This window comes from Staurois parvus, unplaced genomic scaffold (assembly GCF_062004578.1).
Source record: "Staurois parvus isolate SC_StPar_1 unplaced genomic scaffold, SC_StPar_1.0 ptg000501l, whole genome shotgun sequence".
Lineage (NCBI taxonomy): Eukaryota > Metazoa > Chordata > Amphibia > Anura > Ranidae > Staurois > Staurois parvus.
In genome coordinates this window covers 1,424,125-1,438,047 of record NW_028318297.1, presented here as the reverse complement: position 1 = coordinate 1,438,047, position 13,923 = coordinate 1,424,125, and the positions used below count along the sequence as shown (strand labels likewise).

General features: G+C 44.4%; 1 protein-coding gene across 1 annotated transcript in view; it reads right to left on the bottom strand.

Moving 5' to 3' along the window:
• LOC149452039 (HEAT repeat-containing protein 1-like) overlaps window positions 1–13,923 on the bottom strand; it is a gene marked incomplete at its 3' end in the record, with an annotated part of 102,092 nt that overhangs the window by 25,783 nt on the left and 62,386 nt on the right. Inside the window, exons 5-6 of the mRNA XM_089689856.1 lie at window positions 11,421–11,522; window positions 6,451–6,588 (exon numbers count right to left, since the gene is read on the bottom strand). Coding sequence (XP_089545982.1) covers window positions 6,451–6,588; window positions 11,421–11,522 — 240 coding nt within the window. The remainder of the gene's footprint in view (window positions 1–6,450; window positions 6,589–11,420; window positions 11,523–13,923) is intronic.

The window sequence follows — 13,923 nt, the reverse complement described above, 5'->3', positions numbered from 1 at the left end:
CCTTGGGTTCCATCCCTGGTTGGGGGGGGGGGGGGTCTCTTCCTGGACTTAAGACTCATGACTTTCTGCTGCCGTAGCCTATTTTGGGCCCGGGTGATGATATTCGGGTCTCCGTTGGTGGCATTGGGTGATAGTTCCCTCGGGTCCCAGGGTGGGAGGTTGACCTGGTAGGCCTGGTTGGGTGGGAGGAGGTTGGCCCCTATGGTTCTCCGGGTTTCTATGGGGAGGTCATCACGGAGGTTCCCGCTCCTGGGACTTTGTTTTATTATTTTGGTACCCCGTTTTATTAGGTACGTTGCCTTATTGCCTTTTTGCCCCCCTGAGGGCTTATGTTTTTGATGTTTCCATTTGCAGCCATGTGTCCGGTGGTAGAGCCACCCCTAACTGGTATCCTTCACGTGTAGGATGCATGTCACCATTGGTGTGACACAATTGCACTGTTGTATATACTTTGTGTCTTTTTCCTTTCTTTGTTTTTTTTTTCTTCTCTGTTCTTTCGTTTTTGTTTTATGCAGGGTTCCGGGACGTCACGGTCCGATCGCCATTGGGAGTGGAAATTGCTGGCTGCTTTAGGCTTTTTTTTGCTGAGCGTGTTGCTCTGATGCCGCCATGGCCTCGCCCCTTTTGAAAATACATTCACAAAATGTTCAAGGCTTTAATTTGCATCAGAAGCGGGCTAAAGTTTTTCATCACCTCAAATCGCAACAAATTGATGTGGTATGTTTACAAGAGACCAGGTTTTCTCAGTCCTCCGCTCCGCGTTTACTTTCACCTCACTATCCCACCTTTTACACGGCCTCGGCTCCTGAGAAGCGTCGGGGTGTACTGATAGCTTTTTAAACGCACTCTTCCTTTTGTCTGTGCTAGGAATATAGCGGACCCCACTGGCAGGTATCTGCTTCTGCAAGGCACCCTCTGGGACCAGGAGGTTACTTTTGTCTCTTACTATGCGCCTAATCGTTTTCAGCATAAATTCTTTGCACCATTGTTTCCCGACACTGTAAGGGTCTTCTTGTTTTGGGGGATTCAAATCTTACCTTGGATTCCACATTGGATAGGCGTCATTTTCATTGGCGCATCAATGACTCTTTATTGACCACTCAGACTACCTGCCAACAAATAGAATTTTTCTTACGAACATACTTCACAGAAAACTCGGGATCGGTCTCTTCGGCTGTGCCCCTATGGGAGGCGCATAAGGCCACGGTGCGGGGTCATGTTATACAGCTGGCGGCGGCCCGGAAGTGCCGACTTTTGGAGCTTCATTCTCTCCTGGCCTCTGCAGATGCGCGTTGGAAGTTATCTCCATCCGCGGCCCATAAACCCGCTTGGTACGCTCTGGCGGCAGAGTTGGACCTACTTGCCTCTTCGGAGGCGGAACAGGTCCTGCGTTGGACCAAACACAAATTTTATTCCTGTCCTAATAAGCCGGGCCCGATGCTGCCCAGGAAACTCAATTCTGTGGGGAAACCCCATAAACCGATTCGACTGCGACTTCCTACAGGTGGCTGTACTTCTAATCCCCAGCAGATTGTTTCCCGTTTCTCAGACTTCCTTTTGCGCCTCTATGCTAAACCAGATCCCTTCCCCGTGGCTCAAGCAGAGGCATTCTTTCAAGATCTCCGACTTCCTGAGTTATCCGAGGCAGCACAGGTGGCACTCAACGCCGGTGTCACTGTACCAAAAGTGCTCCAAGCTATCAAATCTTTACGGTCCACCGTGGCCCCAGGTCCCGACGGCTTTTCCGGTCTTTATTATAAAGAAATTCTCAGCCTTGTTGGCGCCCTTTTTGGCTGACTATTTTAATGCGTTACGACAGGGCTCCTTGCCCTCTCCAGATGCGCTTAGAGCGCATATCGCCATGATTCCTAAGACGACCAATGATGTACAGGAACCGCAAGCCTTCCGGCCCATTTCTCTTCTTAATGAAGACCTGAAGATATTGGGCAAGATCCTTAGGTTTCGCATCAATAAATATTTGCGTAGCCTGGTCCACAGGGACCAAGTAGGGTTCGTCCCCGGGAGGCAGGCGGGTGATAACGTTCACAAGGTGGTCCATCTTATACATTTTCTGCAACAGCGGAAAATCCCGGGATTCTTACTGTCTTTAGACATATATAAAGTCTTTGATTCTCTATCCTGGGAATATCTGCGGTTTGTGCTGTCTCGTTGGGGTTTTGGGGATTCTATTCTTTCTTGGATTCAGGCCTTGTATTCTTCTCCTTCGGCCTCCGTTAAATACGCTGAGTATTTTTCAGATCCCTTTCCTATTGGGCGAGGGACGAGACATGGTTGCTTCCTGTCCCCAGCGCTCTTTGTCCTGGCGCTTGAGCCGCTGGCTTTGGCGCTTCGGACCGATTGCAATGTATCGGGGGTTCCTTACGCGGGACAGGAGTTCAAACTGAACCTTTTTGCGGACGATGCCCTCCTGACTCTTACTAACCCCCTGACGACGCTTCCTAATTTGCAACAGGTTCTTGAGCGCTTCTCCTTGATTTCGGGTCTCCGTATCAACTTGGATAAGACTGTTGCCCTCAATATTACTTTGGCTTCAGATTTGGTTTCGCGCCTACAATCCCACTTCCCTTACAAATGGGCTTCCTCTTCTCTTGAATACTTAGGCATTCGCTTGACCCCCACTTATGACTCCTTGTTTGCTGCGAATTATTATCCATTGCTTAGCTCTCTATCCTCTCTTATGCATTCTTGGCAATTTCCGCACCTGTCTTGCATAGGACGGGTTAATTCGGTGAAAATGACCATCTTGCCGAAATTGTTGTATTATTTTCGCACACTCCCGGTGCGGGTTCCCCCTCATTTTCTTCGGTTGCTTCAGGCGAAGTTAATGCGTTTTATCTGGGCCGATAAGCACCCCAGAGTATCCAAAAATACGCTTTTTGCCCATAGACTTCAGGGTGGTCTTGGGGTGCCTAATGTAACCAAGTATTATCAAGTGAGCCAGATTGCCCCGCTGTCTATGTTGCACGCCTCTTCCAACGTCCCCCTTTGGGTCCTGTTGGAACTACCCAAGTGTGCCCCTATCGCACTGTCGACGCTTCTATGGCTTCCCCCTGCCCTGCGCCCTATGGCACCGAGTCCGATGTTACTTCATGGCTTACAAGTCTGGGACTCGGTACGTTACTCTGCTGGCCTGATGTCACCTTTTCTGCCTTAGCTCCCAATTATTAACAACCCTCTTTTCCCACCGGGTTTAGATCACCCAGGGGAGTTTTCTTGGTGGGTGACTAATGGTTTTTTTGCAGGTGCAACACTTTTTGATTTTTCGGTCCTTTCCCACCTGGAACTCTCTTCGGGAATCCCGGAATATCCTCCCGGCGGAATTCTTTCGATATCTTCAACTGCGACACTGGCTGCTCTCGCTGCGGGGCACTTCTGCTTTCCCGTACCAGAAATCTGCCTTTGAACAGCTTTGCCAACAGCGTCCGGGCCTTATATCCCTTCTTTATGCAGCTCTGAACAGACGCTCGTCGCATACTTCTCTTTCATATGTTGTTCAGTGGGAGCGCGACCTGGGAGTGGCTGTGGATCCGGAGGACTGGAATAAGGCCTGGTCACTCATAGCTAAATGCTCATTTAATACGACCACACTGGAGGCAGCCTATAAGGTATTGTTTCGTTGGTACTGGGTTCCGGCTCGGTGGCCTCTTGGCTCACCAGCAGAAGTTGGCTTCCTATCTGTTTTTATCCACCACTAGAACAATTGCTCAGGCCTGGAAGAGTCCGTTTGTCCCTCTTCAGGGGGTGCGGGATCGTATGACCACTATGATGCTCAACGAACAGATGTAGAGTATCTGCAACGACTCCCAACGTAAATTTTTGAAAATATGGGAGCCGTGGTTGCAATATGCCTTTCCCTCACTCCCCCCAGCTAGTCTGGGGATGTAATGGCATTCGGTATTGGCGCTCTTGGACCCCTGCTCTTTGCCCCCCCTTTTTTTTTTCTTTCCTCTTTCTTCCTTTTTCTCTCTCTCTCTGTTTTTGGTGTGACTGGACAGCTGCATTTAGTTGTTATAGGCAGTAACATTAATGTTTTGCAACTTATGTGCCATTGATAGCCTCTGCGTGGGCGTACCTTTTGCCCTGTTGGCGTTAGAGCACGGTTTTTCCTTTTTTTATTTTGCATTTTTTTATCTGTGCAATTGATAGCCCCTGCGTGGGCGTGTTTTATTGCCTCTGCTTTATATGGTTTAAAAAATTAATAAAAACCATTGAAATAGAAAATAACACTTCAACAACCAGAGAAGGAAGCAGGGATGGCACTTCTGGATATATATTTATATTATCTGGCAGGGCAACAAACATTTACAGGCATGGGTAAAAGAGGGAGAGGGAGGATTAGATGAATAGTGGGATTGGAGAAAAATTCGAAGTTATCTATGGTCAGGATTCCATTTTTTACATTGGCAAGACCTGTATGGAATGAGGTTAAGAAATTGACAGGATTTAAAAATATACCCCGGGAAACCCCAATTTGGAATATTGCACCTTTGGAACAGCTAAATGGAATTATAGATTGGGAATTTTGAAACAGAGGAGTAACAACGTTGGCACATATGTATAAACAAGGGGTTATACAAACATTTGAATATTTGAGGAAACATGGTACTTCCCATAATTTTTTTATAAGTATTTACAACTGAGGCATGTTTTAAAAATGGGCAATTTGGAAAAAGATTGCAGGATATCAAAATATCCCCTTATAAGCAATTCTGAGGTCCCAGGGGCTATAAGGATTAATATCAATATATTAATTCTTATTACAAGCTAAAATTGGTGGAGAACCATTAAATTTGAGGGACAAGTGGCAAGAAATTATTTAAATAATATACAAAAATATAAGGGAGGAGATATGATCCTCACATTTGGCTGTTTCACCAGCAATTATTAATAAAATTATTCAATTGTATATTATACAAACGTATCTTGGTCCCATTCGGATGTACAGAATGAGTAGAAAGACTACGTCTGAATGTTTAAGTTGTCAGGAAAGTGACGCACATTTTGGTCATTTGATTTAGACATGTGGAGAGGGCAATGGGATATAAGATTCAAGTAACAAATGATCAGAAAGAACAAAAAAAAAAAAAAACGATGCCTTGTAGTCCAAAAGTATGTTTGTTGGGGATGATAATAAATAGTTGAGATATGTAAAGAACGTTTTGCAAGAAACATTTATGGCGTGAAAACAGATTGATAGAGGGGAGTTTATGTTGCATCCATCTCATAGCAATCAATGAATTGAAGCAGTTAATCACATTGTATCATATGAAAAAATTATATATGAATATAACGGAGGACTCCACAGAAATTTTACAATATTTGGAGAAAGTGGTGTAAGGCTGAAAGGACTGATTATGAAGAGATAGGAGGGATATAAATCGAGGAAAAGAAAAAACAATGGGAAGATATGGCAAATCAAAAATTGATAAGATTTGAAATGTAAGATAGCATTAATCAGGATGATTGTAATGTGAGGCTGATTAAGTGTTTGGAAGGAATAGGTAGTAAATGCTGTATAAAGAAATGGATTTAGATGTATAAGTAATACAGAGTATAAAAAAAAAAAACAAATGGACATACAGTGCCTTTAAAAAGTATTCATACCCCTTGAAATTTTCTACATTTTGTCATGTTACAACCAAAAACAAATGTATTTTACTGAGAATTTATGTAATAGATCAACACAAAGTGGCACATAATTGGGCAGTGGAAGATAAATGATAAAAGGTTTTTCAAAATGTTTTTACAAATATCTGAAAAGTGTGGTGTGCATTTGTATTCATCATATTTCCCCAACAGAGTACCCCCTTCCATCATATTTCCCCAACAGAGAGCCCCCTTAACATACAATGTGCTCATCAGAGTGCCTCCTAACATACAATGTGCCCATCAGAGTGCACCTTAACATTAAATGTGCCAGTCAGAGTGTCCCTTAAAAATGTGCCCATTAGAGTGGCGCACAACATAAAATAAGGGGCATGCTGATGGGCACATTCTATGTTGTGCCCATCAGAGTACCCCTGTAAGACTACATCCTACCTTGAGGGCAGACAGGAGCTGTGCCAGGAACCTTGCTAGATGAAAGGGCAGGGCGCACACATGATGTCATGTTGCCGTGACTACCGCCCTGCTCAGCAGCAGATCTGTCATTGCACGCTGGCGGTCTGGGCGGCAGTGCTGCTGGGGCCGTTTGCAGTCTGCCATTTAGTGACCGCTGATCTAAATCATTCCATTGCAGCTCTGGCTGTATGTTTAGGGTCATTCTGCTTTTCAGATATTTGTAAAAAAAAATAATTTGAAAACCATTATCTTCCTTCCACTTTACAATTATGTGCCACCTTGTGTTGGCCTATGTGACTATTTTTGTGTCCATACAATCTGACAGCTTGATTTCATTTGGTGGTATGTAGTTTAGTATTCATATAATACCTTCTGTATATAAGGAAGAAGTTTAGCAACCAGCATGTCAGAAATGTTAGCAGTATCCAAAGCAGACACTATACTTGAGACATAAAAAGACATCAAGATCCTCAGTTTGGCTGTGATCCCTGTGTAGTTTGAAAATTCCTGCAAAAAACATAATATCAATTAGTGGGCAGGCAATAAACATTACATAAAAAGGTAAATTGGTGGCAAAGGAAAGTCAAGCTTAAAGTTGCAGAACACCACCATCTTTCATAAGCACATAATATTTGGGTCACAATTTGCAGTCACAGGCACACCCTCCTCCTTCACATTTCCTTTTCCTACAGAGGTTACGCAGGCATTAGGCACTGTACTGTGGAAAGAGGCCATGATTTCTGCTGAAACTCTACTATGAGAATGTGGAAACACTGGGGGAAAAGCATGTTACAATAATATGCTGCACTACATATGATGTACGTCCTTGGTAATTAACCGATTAAGGACTACGGAGTTTCCTCAGTCTAGCTTTGGAGGCTGTACCCAGACCCTGCAGGAGTGGAGGGCTATCCTGGAATGTGACTTTTGGGCACCGGGCTCTGCATTATGGCACTTTCCAGACCTGAGGGTACTAGCTTTAGTTAGCCACAATGCCATTTCCAGGTACAGAACTATAGTACAGCCCTAGAAATGACCCGGTCTTTAAAGACTTCCCTTGGCGGCAAGGCCACTGGCGCTAAAGCACTAAGCTACCTGTATAGCTCAGTTTATACTGCTTGGTGCCTTTCAGAATTCCTGCTTTGCCTTTAATAAATCCACCCCAATGCGTCTTTACCAAGACAAAAGGGGGACAGTAGCACTACCACAGATGAACCCAGCCATACATCCCTAATGGTTCTAGGGCCTTTATCTCCAGAAGGAACAGGAGTCTTAATCAGGAACTTTGGACAATATAGGGTTGACATCAGAGTTGCTCAAACCTGTTGGGCGAGGCAGATTATCCCTCTCCCATATCCACAGGGACCTACACATCCACTCAGAATATTTCTGTGCTCAGTTACTGAGGGAAGTCCCTTGGCTTACCTTTGCACAGCCAGTCTCCAACCCTCCGGAACCCTTAGATGAGGCTGGGCCTTTATCCCGGCAGTCTCTCTCTGGAAAAAGCATCTCTGAGGCAATGCAGTGTCATCTCCTCAGTTAAAGGTGGACCTTTACTGCTACAGTGTGTTATAACCAGCATCCAGAGAATAAACCTTGGGTCTTTTAGAGGTAGTGCTGGACCAACTAATTCTTCTATACAGACTGGAAGGGCCTGAGGGGTCCTGGGCCCTACCTGAGCATGTCTGAACTTCTCCCTTTTGAGAGGAAATTTGCAAAACTGTGGTCTGTTTTCACTGTGGATACACCAGTGACCCCACCTTTAGGCAGCCATTAGATTGGATGAGGGCGGGTCTCTCTCCTTAAATACAAGTTTGAATTTACTTTTCTCTTTGTCCCAAGTTGGCAGTGACATTATCTGTCAAACCATGTCAAAATGGGTGGATGCCATCAAAAATTTTTTCCACCGGCACCCTTTCATGAGCAGATGGAGCAAAGGTCAGGTGCTTCAGCTGTGATGGCCTGTTACAAACATCTAAACTTGTGCTTTGTACAAGTTTGCTGTTGATGCAGATGTGCAGAGCACAATGGATGTCTGGTTGGGATGCTGAAACTTCATCCAAGTAGTATCTGACTCGCTTACCCTACAAGGGACATTACTTCTTAAGCCCTGCTGTTGACACAGATTCACCAATGCCTCGGAAGGCCCGATTGTGCTCCTGCCTCAGAATGAGGGGTGTGCAGTTCTGAAAGGGATCCCACCCTTCTCATCTACTTTGACAGTAGATACCCACAGGCCTTCAGAACGTTATTCCCATTCACTCACTCAGGACCTGAAGACAGGCGTCACCGACCCCTCTGAAAAAAGTTTTCTACATGAAGGAACACAACTCACCTCTATAAGCGGAGGACTGACAGTGCATCCAGACAAATGTTTGAGTAGCGTGCCTCTATAGAATTTGGGTGCAGAGGACACCCATCTTAGCCCACAGACTAAATCCTTATCTCAAGCACATCATTCAGTTACTCCCCACTATCTTCATTGTGCTCCTGCACAAAATTATGCAACTCCCTTCCTCATAGAAAGCCCCCATCATTGGGTCCAATTAATTTACACATTGTACACTGTACCCTGCAACCTCCTCACCAGAGGGACTTCTTAACCTTCAGAGTACCACTTCTGGCTGTGGCCTATCCAAGTTTGGTCTCCTGGCATCCAGAGCAGGGATGTATCATGAAATCAGTGGGCCTGTGTACAAGATCAAAAGTGGGACCTGTCAAGATAAAATTGAGGTGGGCAAATTGCACTAAATATTGGGCGTGGCTTAAAGAGGGTATGGTTAAATAGAGTGCTTAACAAATCTTAGAGTACAATTAAGAGGGTGGTACGTACAGAAGAGGGGTACGGAGTTTATGGCAGTGGGTGGTATGTGCAGGATAGGAATACGGTGTGTATAGATGGTGGTATGTAAAAGAGAGGGGTATGGAGTGTATGGTGGTGGGTGGAATGTGCAGAATAGGGGTAGAATGCATGGTGCCAGGTGGTATGTGCAGGAGAAAGGTATGGAGTGTATGGTGGCAGGTGGTACATGCAAAATAGGGGAATGGAATGTATGGTGAGTGGGTGGTATGTGCATATGTGCAGGATAGGTGTATGGAGCATATGGCGGTGGGTAGTATGTGCAGGATAGGGCTATGGAGTATATGGAGGTGGGTGGTATGTACAGGAGCAGGGTGCGGAGTGTATGCCAGTGGGTGATATGTAAAGGAGAGGGGTGCAGAGCAAATGGAGGTGGGTAGTATGTGCAGAATAGGGGTATAGAGTGTACGGTGGCAGGTGGTATGTGCAGGAGAGGTATGGAGTGTATGGTGGTGGGTAGTATGTGCAGAATGGGGCATGGAATGTACACGAGTGGTTTGTGTTATGTACCAGATGTGAGAAATTAGGAAAAAGTATATTACTATTACATTAACTGCTGCAATGGAAGGTGATGATGGATATGGAGTGCAGAGAGGAAAAGCAGCAGGGGGTGAAGAGAGTAGGATGAGCAGTTGAGTGGTAATGTGAGGACTGCAGCTTGGACACTGGCAGTGGAGGGAAAAAGTTCTAGCAGAAGCAGCAATGAGGTAGAATTAGAATGTTGGCAGTATTCTGAAGATGCGACAACTGCAGATGAGAGATGGGGCACTGGTGAAAGGATGGCTTAGCATACAGAGGGATAAGACTAGTAGGTTTAAAGACTGGGGATCTGGAAAGGATTGAGGATGAATTGTTGGATCAACAAGGGGAGGAGGAGGGGGGAACTGGATTGCTGCAGGTGTAGTACAAGCCAAACAAGCAATGGGAGAGAAGAGACAGAGCAGCTGGACAAAACGAACGGGTTTGGGGAGTTGTGTACGGGAAAGATTCCATCATTTAACTTGCACAAAACAGATTCTGTCTTTAATGGTACAGAGTCAGTAAAGTTTACAGAGGCAGGAGAAGATCACGGCCACAATGCATAGTGAAAGAACACAGGAGGAGCAGGCATGGTGTCAGCTGTCAAGACTCTTCCCACCAGGCTGTATGCAGGGACTTATATCACCATGTAGAGTGCTTAAAGATGGCAGCAGCATCCCCCAAAGTCAGAGCTGGCTCATGGGGTCCCATGTGCTCATTCATAGATGCACTGTGGGTCAGAGCACAGTGCACCCCCCCCCATCCTGTCTCGGGGCCCGTATGCAGTGAACACCTTGCACCCATAGATGATACTCCACTGATCCAGATTCATAGTCTACTTCTTGGAGCATTGACCCCTGTGCCCTTTCCTGGTATCCTCATTGTGGAATGCTCAGACAACATCTTCTAAAGAAAATGCGCTTTTTTGTACCATTGTGGTCGGCACCCTTCTGAAGGGCCTAAACAAAAGATTCAACCATGTGGGGCTCTTCCCGTCCGAGGAGCAGAAAAACAAAATCACCACTAGTGATGGGACTTCACCTTCAGCCTCCCACCTGATGATTAGTCCTACTGAACTTTGGTCTAATCACGCTGTTAACCCTATTCTCTCTGGGCTAAGGGGATATCCTCTGAATATGGGTCCTCCAAAGTTTTCAATGAAAAGCGATACACCGATAATATGAGGAGAGAAAACTCAGTGTTTACCCATATAAAAGATTTGAAATAAATTAAAAGCAAACACTCACAAGAAAGTGCACATGCCTGGTACACTACAGATAACGGTGGTGTCAGGGTAATCTTTATGATTGCCGCAGCTGATGGAAGCTCCATATGAGAGGTTACTGTGCTCCCTCCCCTCATCTCCTGATTTTGTCCTGTCACCGTGATCCGAGTAATCCCGCCGGCGGTGAAGCGGTATGCCGGTGTATGAATTTCACTCACTCCACTGTACACCCTTACATGTTACGTCTACGCGACTTTGTCAGACCGTAACACGTAAGGGTGCACAGTGAAACGAGTGACATTCATACACTAGCATACCGCTTCAGGGAGAATAGGGTTAACAGCGCAGACCGAAGTTCAGTAGGTCTAATAATCAGGTGAGAGGCTGAAGGTGAAGGTCCCTCACTAGCGGCGAATTCGTTTTTCTGCTCCTCTAGAACACTCAGGTGGAAGGGAACTTTCTTAAACACACTTGGGACTTTCACTTGGATGTTTCACATGCTATTTTGATGAATAGTTACGTCATTATTATGATACATTTGGCTCATTGACTCAGTATTGTCTGTAGCGCTGTCCTGTTTATATTATTGCTGTTCAGATATGTGGTGAGATCATATGAGGACTTAGCGGCAGCAATTTATCTTGTTCATTTTTTATATATTGGTTTATCAGAATTGCGCACAGGTCATCATAAACTTATACTTTAAATTTACTTTTCACAAAAATTCACACAAACCTTTACAGATTTTGTGACAAAGCTGCAGATGAACTCCAAAAATCCTATGTCCATATAACAATGCATGATTAGAGTACTTCGGGCCAATGGGACACCTGATTTCTGCAGAGAGAAATGCAATACATTAATCAAAAGCATAGATAGTACACATTAAGTAGGCTCTTACCCAGCAGCCAACAAGTCAGGCAGATGTCAGTTTTATACGATTACAATTTAGTATAGTTCCTATTATAATTACACACAAACCTTCGGAAAACACTCAAAAATATTTTACACAAAACAGAAAAATGTTATTGCATAAGGCAAGCAAAAACCTAAAACCACATGGTTTTAACAATTTTCCAGTGCCATCAACCCTTTTAAAAAAAATGGATTTATAAAAAAGCAACTATTCCATATACTGTATGTATAATTATGGTGGACCAATAAATAGATTAAAAGAGTTATGTCATACCATATATATTTTAATCTGCATCTCAAAACTTTATAAAATTACTCAAAATGTACCAAGAGTCTCCCTAGCCAAGTGCCATGTATTATATAGTCTGTACAATAAGATTTTAGTTCTGTGTTGACCAAGTCAACCAAGAAAACCTAAACATGGATAGAGCCATGAAGCAACCTAAACAAGATGGATAGAACCATGAAGCAATATATTGTGAATTCCTGCACAGGCTAAGAAATGTAAATATCCTGAAAAGCTAAAGTGTAATTCTTAAGAGCATATATATGTCCATCTACTACAAAAACGCAAAAAAACTAAATGGACACTGTTACACTGCATGAGAAATATGGCACAGCTGAAGCCTCCTGCATATTTTGCTGGCACCTTCTATTCCAGGTGCTGGTCCCTCAAAGAGCACATCATGCTCCCTCCATCCACAGTAATACAGTATGTTCCTGGCTACACTGTGTGCATCAACCATATTTCAAAGTAAAAAAAAATGCAGGCTGCTGACGTAGCACCATCTAAAAAGATGTGAACATACTTATAACTAGGGATAGACTTCATGTTCAAGTCTAACATGGGCCGTTCATGTGTTCGGTGTATACACGAACGGTAAGGGCATTTGGCAGGGCGTTTGGTGGGCCGTTTGCCCGCCGCACCCCACAATGCACTGCACCCTGACCACAGGTCAGGTGCAATGTTTTGGCCAATCACAGCACATGATGTCACAAGGGGGCGGGATGATCCCACTCCCTTGTAACATCACACTATTTAGGAATGGACGACCGGCGGAGAGTTTTTTCTTTTTTCGAGTTGGTGGTGGGCATAGTGATTGACATTAGATCTACTTTGGGGGACTTTTGTTTTTAATAAAAAGGACGTCTCAAAGACTCTTGTCATTTTTACACTACACTTTTTTTTGTGAATGGGTAGCGGTACCATGTACCCCACATTCATTCACATGGGGGGCGGGATCTGGGGGCTTTCAGATTCAGAAAGCCCCCCTGCCCGCAGACCCCCACAACCACCGGCGACAGTTGAAAGGTAGAGGCCCTTGTCCCCCCTAAGTTGAGGGAATGTGGCCTGGTATGGTTCGGGGGAAGGGGGGGGGGGTTGTGATCAAAAGAAATGGGAGGCACCTGAACTAAATTTCAAGTATTGTTGCAAAGGGTCTGAATATTTTCGACAATATATTTAACTTTTTCCTTTCACAAATTTGCATAATTTTCATAATGCTAACGTTCAAGAGAGAGATCGATCTAGCTCAAGTGTAGCACCCGCTAGCAAGCAAAGTTCATGACAAATATTTCCATTTAAAGGGCTTGTTGGTCCACTTTTATTTAAAGAAATGTTCACACAAAATTCCATAAAGCATAATTTGTGGCAAATCTTCCCATACCATCCCTATCAGCTACTCATAGGGATCTTCTAGAGAGGGAGACAGGTGTCAGATCAGATTCATCAGGCTATAGATATCTCAATCCTTCACTCTTCATGGGATGGAGGGGGTGTCTGTTAAAGTCTATTGCTTTCTCTGGACAACAGGGAAGCGTTTGAAACGTTCTCATGGTCATATTTGTTTAAAATTGTATCCAATTGGCAGTTTGGCCCTAAATTTGTGTAATTTTTGGGGACTTCATATAAACAATCCTTCAGCTCAAATCCGCATGAAGGGTTATACCTCGGAGCCCCTCCCAATCGCATCAGGCACACAACAGGCTTGCCCGCTCTCCACTCTGTTCATCATCGCAACGGAAACTCGTAACTATTAGAGATGAGCGAAGTAATCAAAAATTCGATTCGACTGATTCGGCGAATTCGTGGACAATATTCGATTCGAGTCGAATATATTCGCTGTGAATTTAACTTAAAAAAGGGTGTTTCTAGGCTTCAGAGAGACTTAATATTAGTGCAGAACACTGTACCTTTAATTTAAATGCCCTTGGAGTCTGCTGGGGAAGAGAAATAATACTGTCAGTCAGTATGACATGCAGATGAGTGCCGTCGATCTTAGAATCACCGCACACTTCACTCATTTGGCCAGTCACGGGGCCA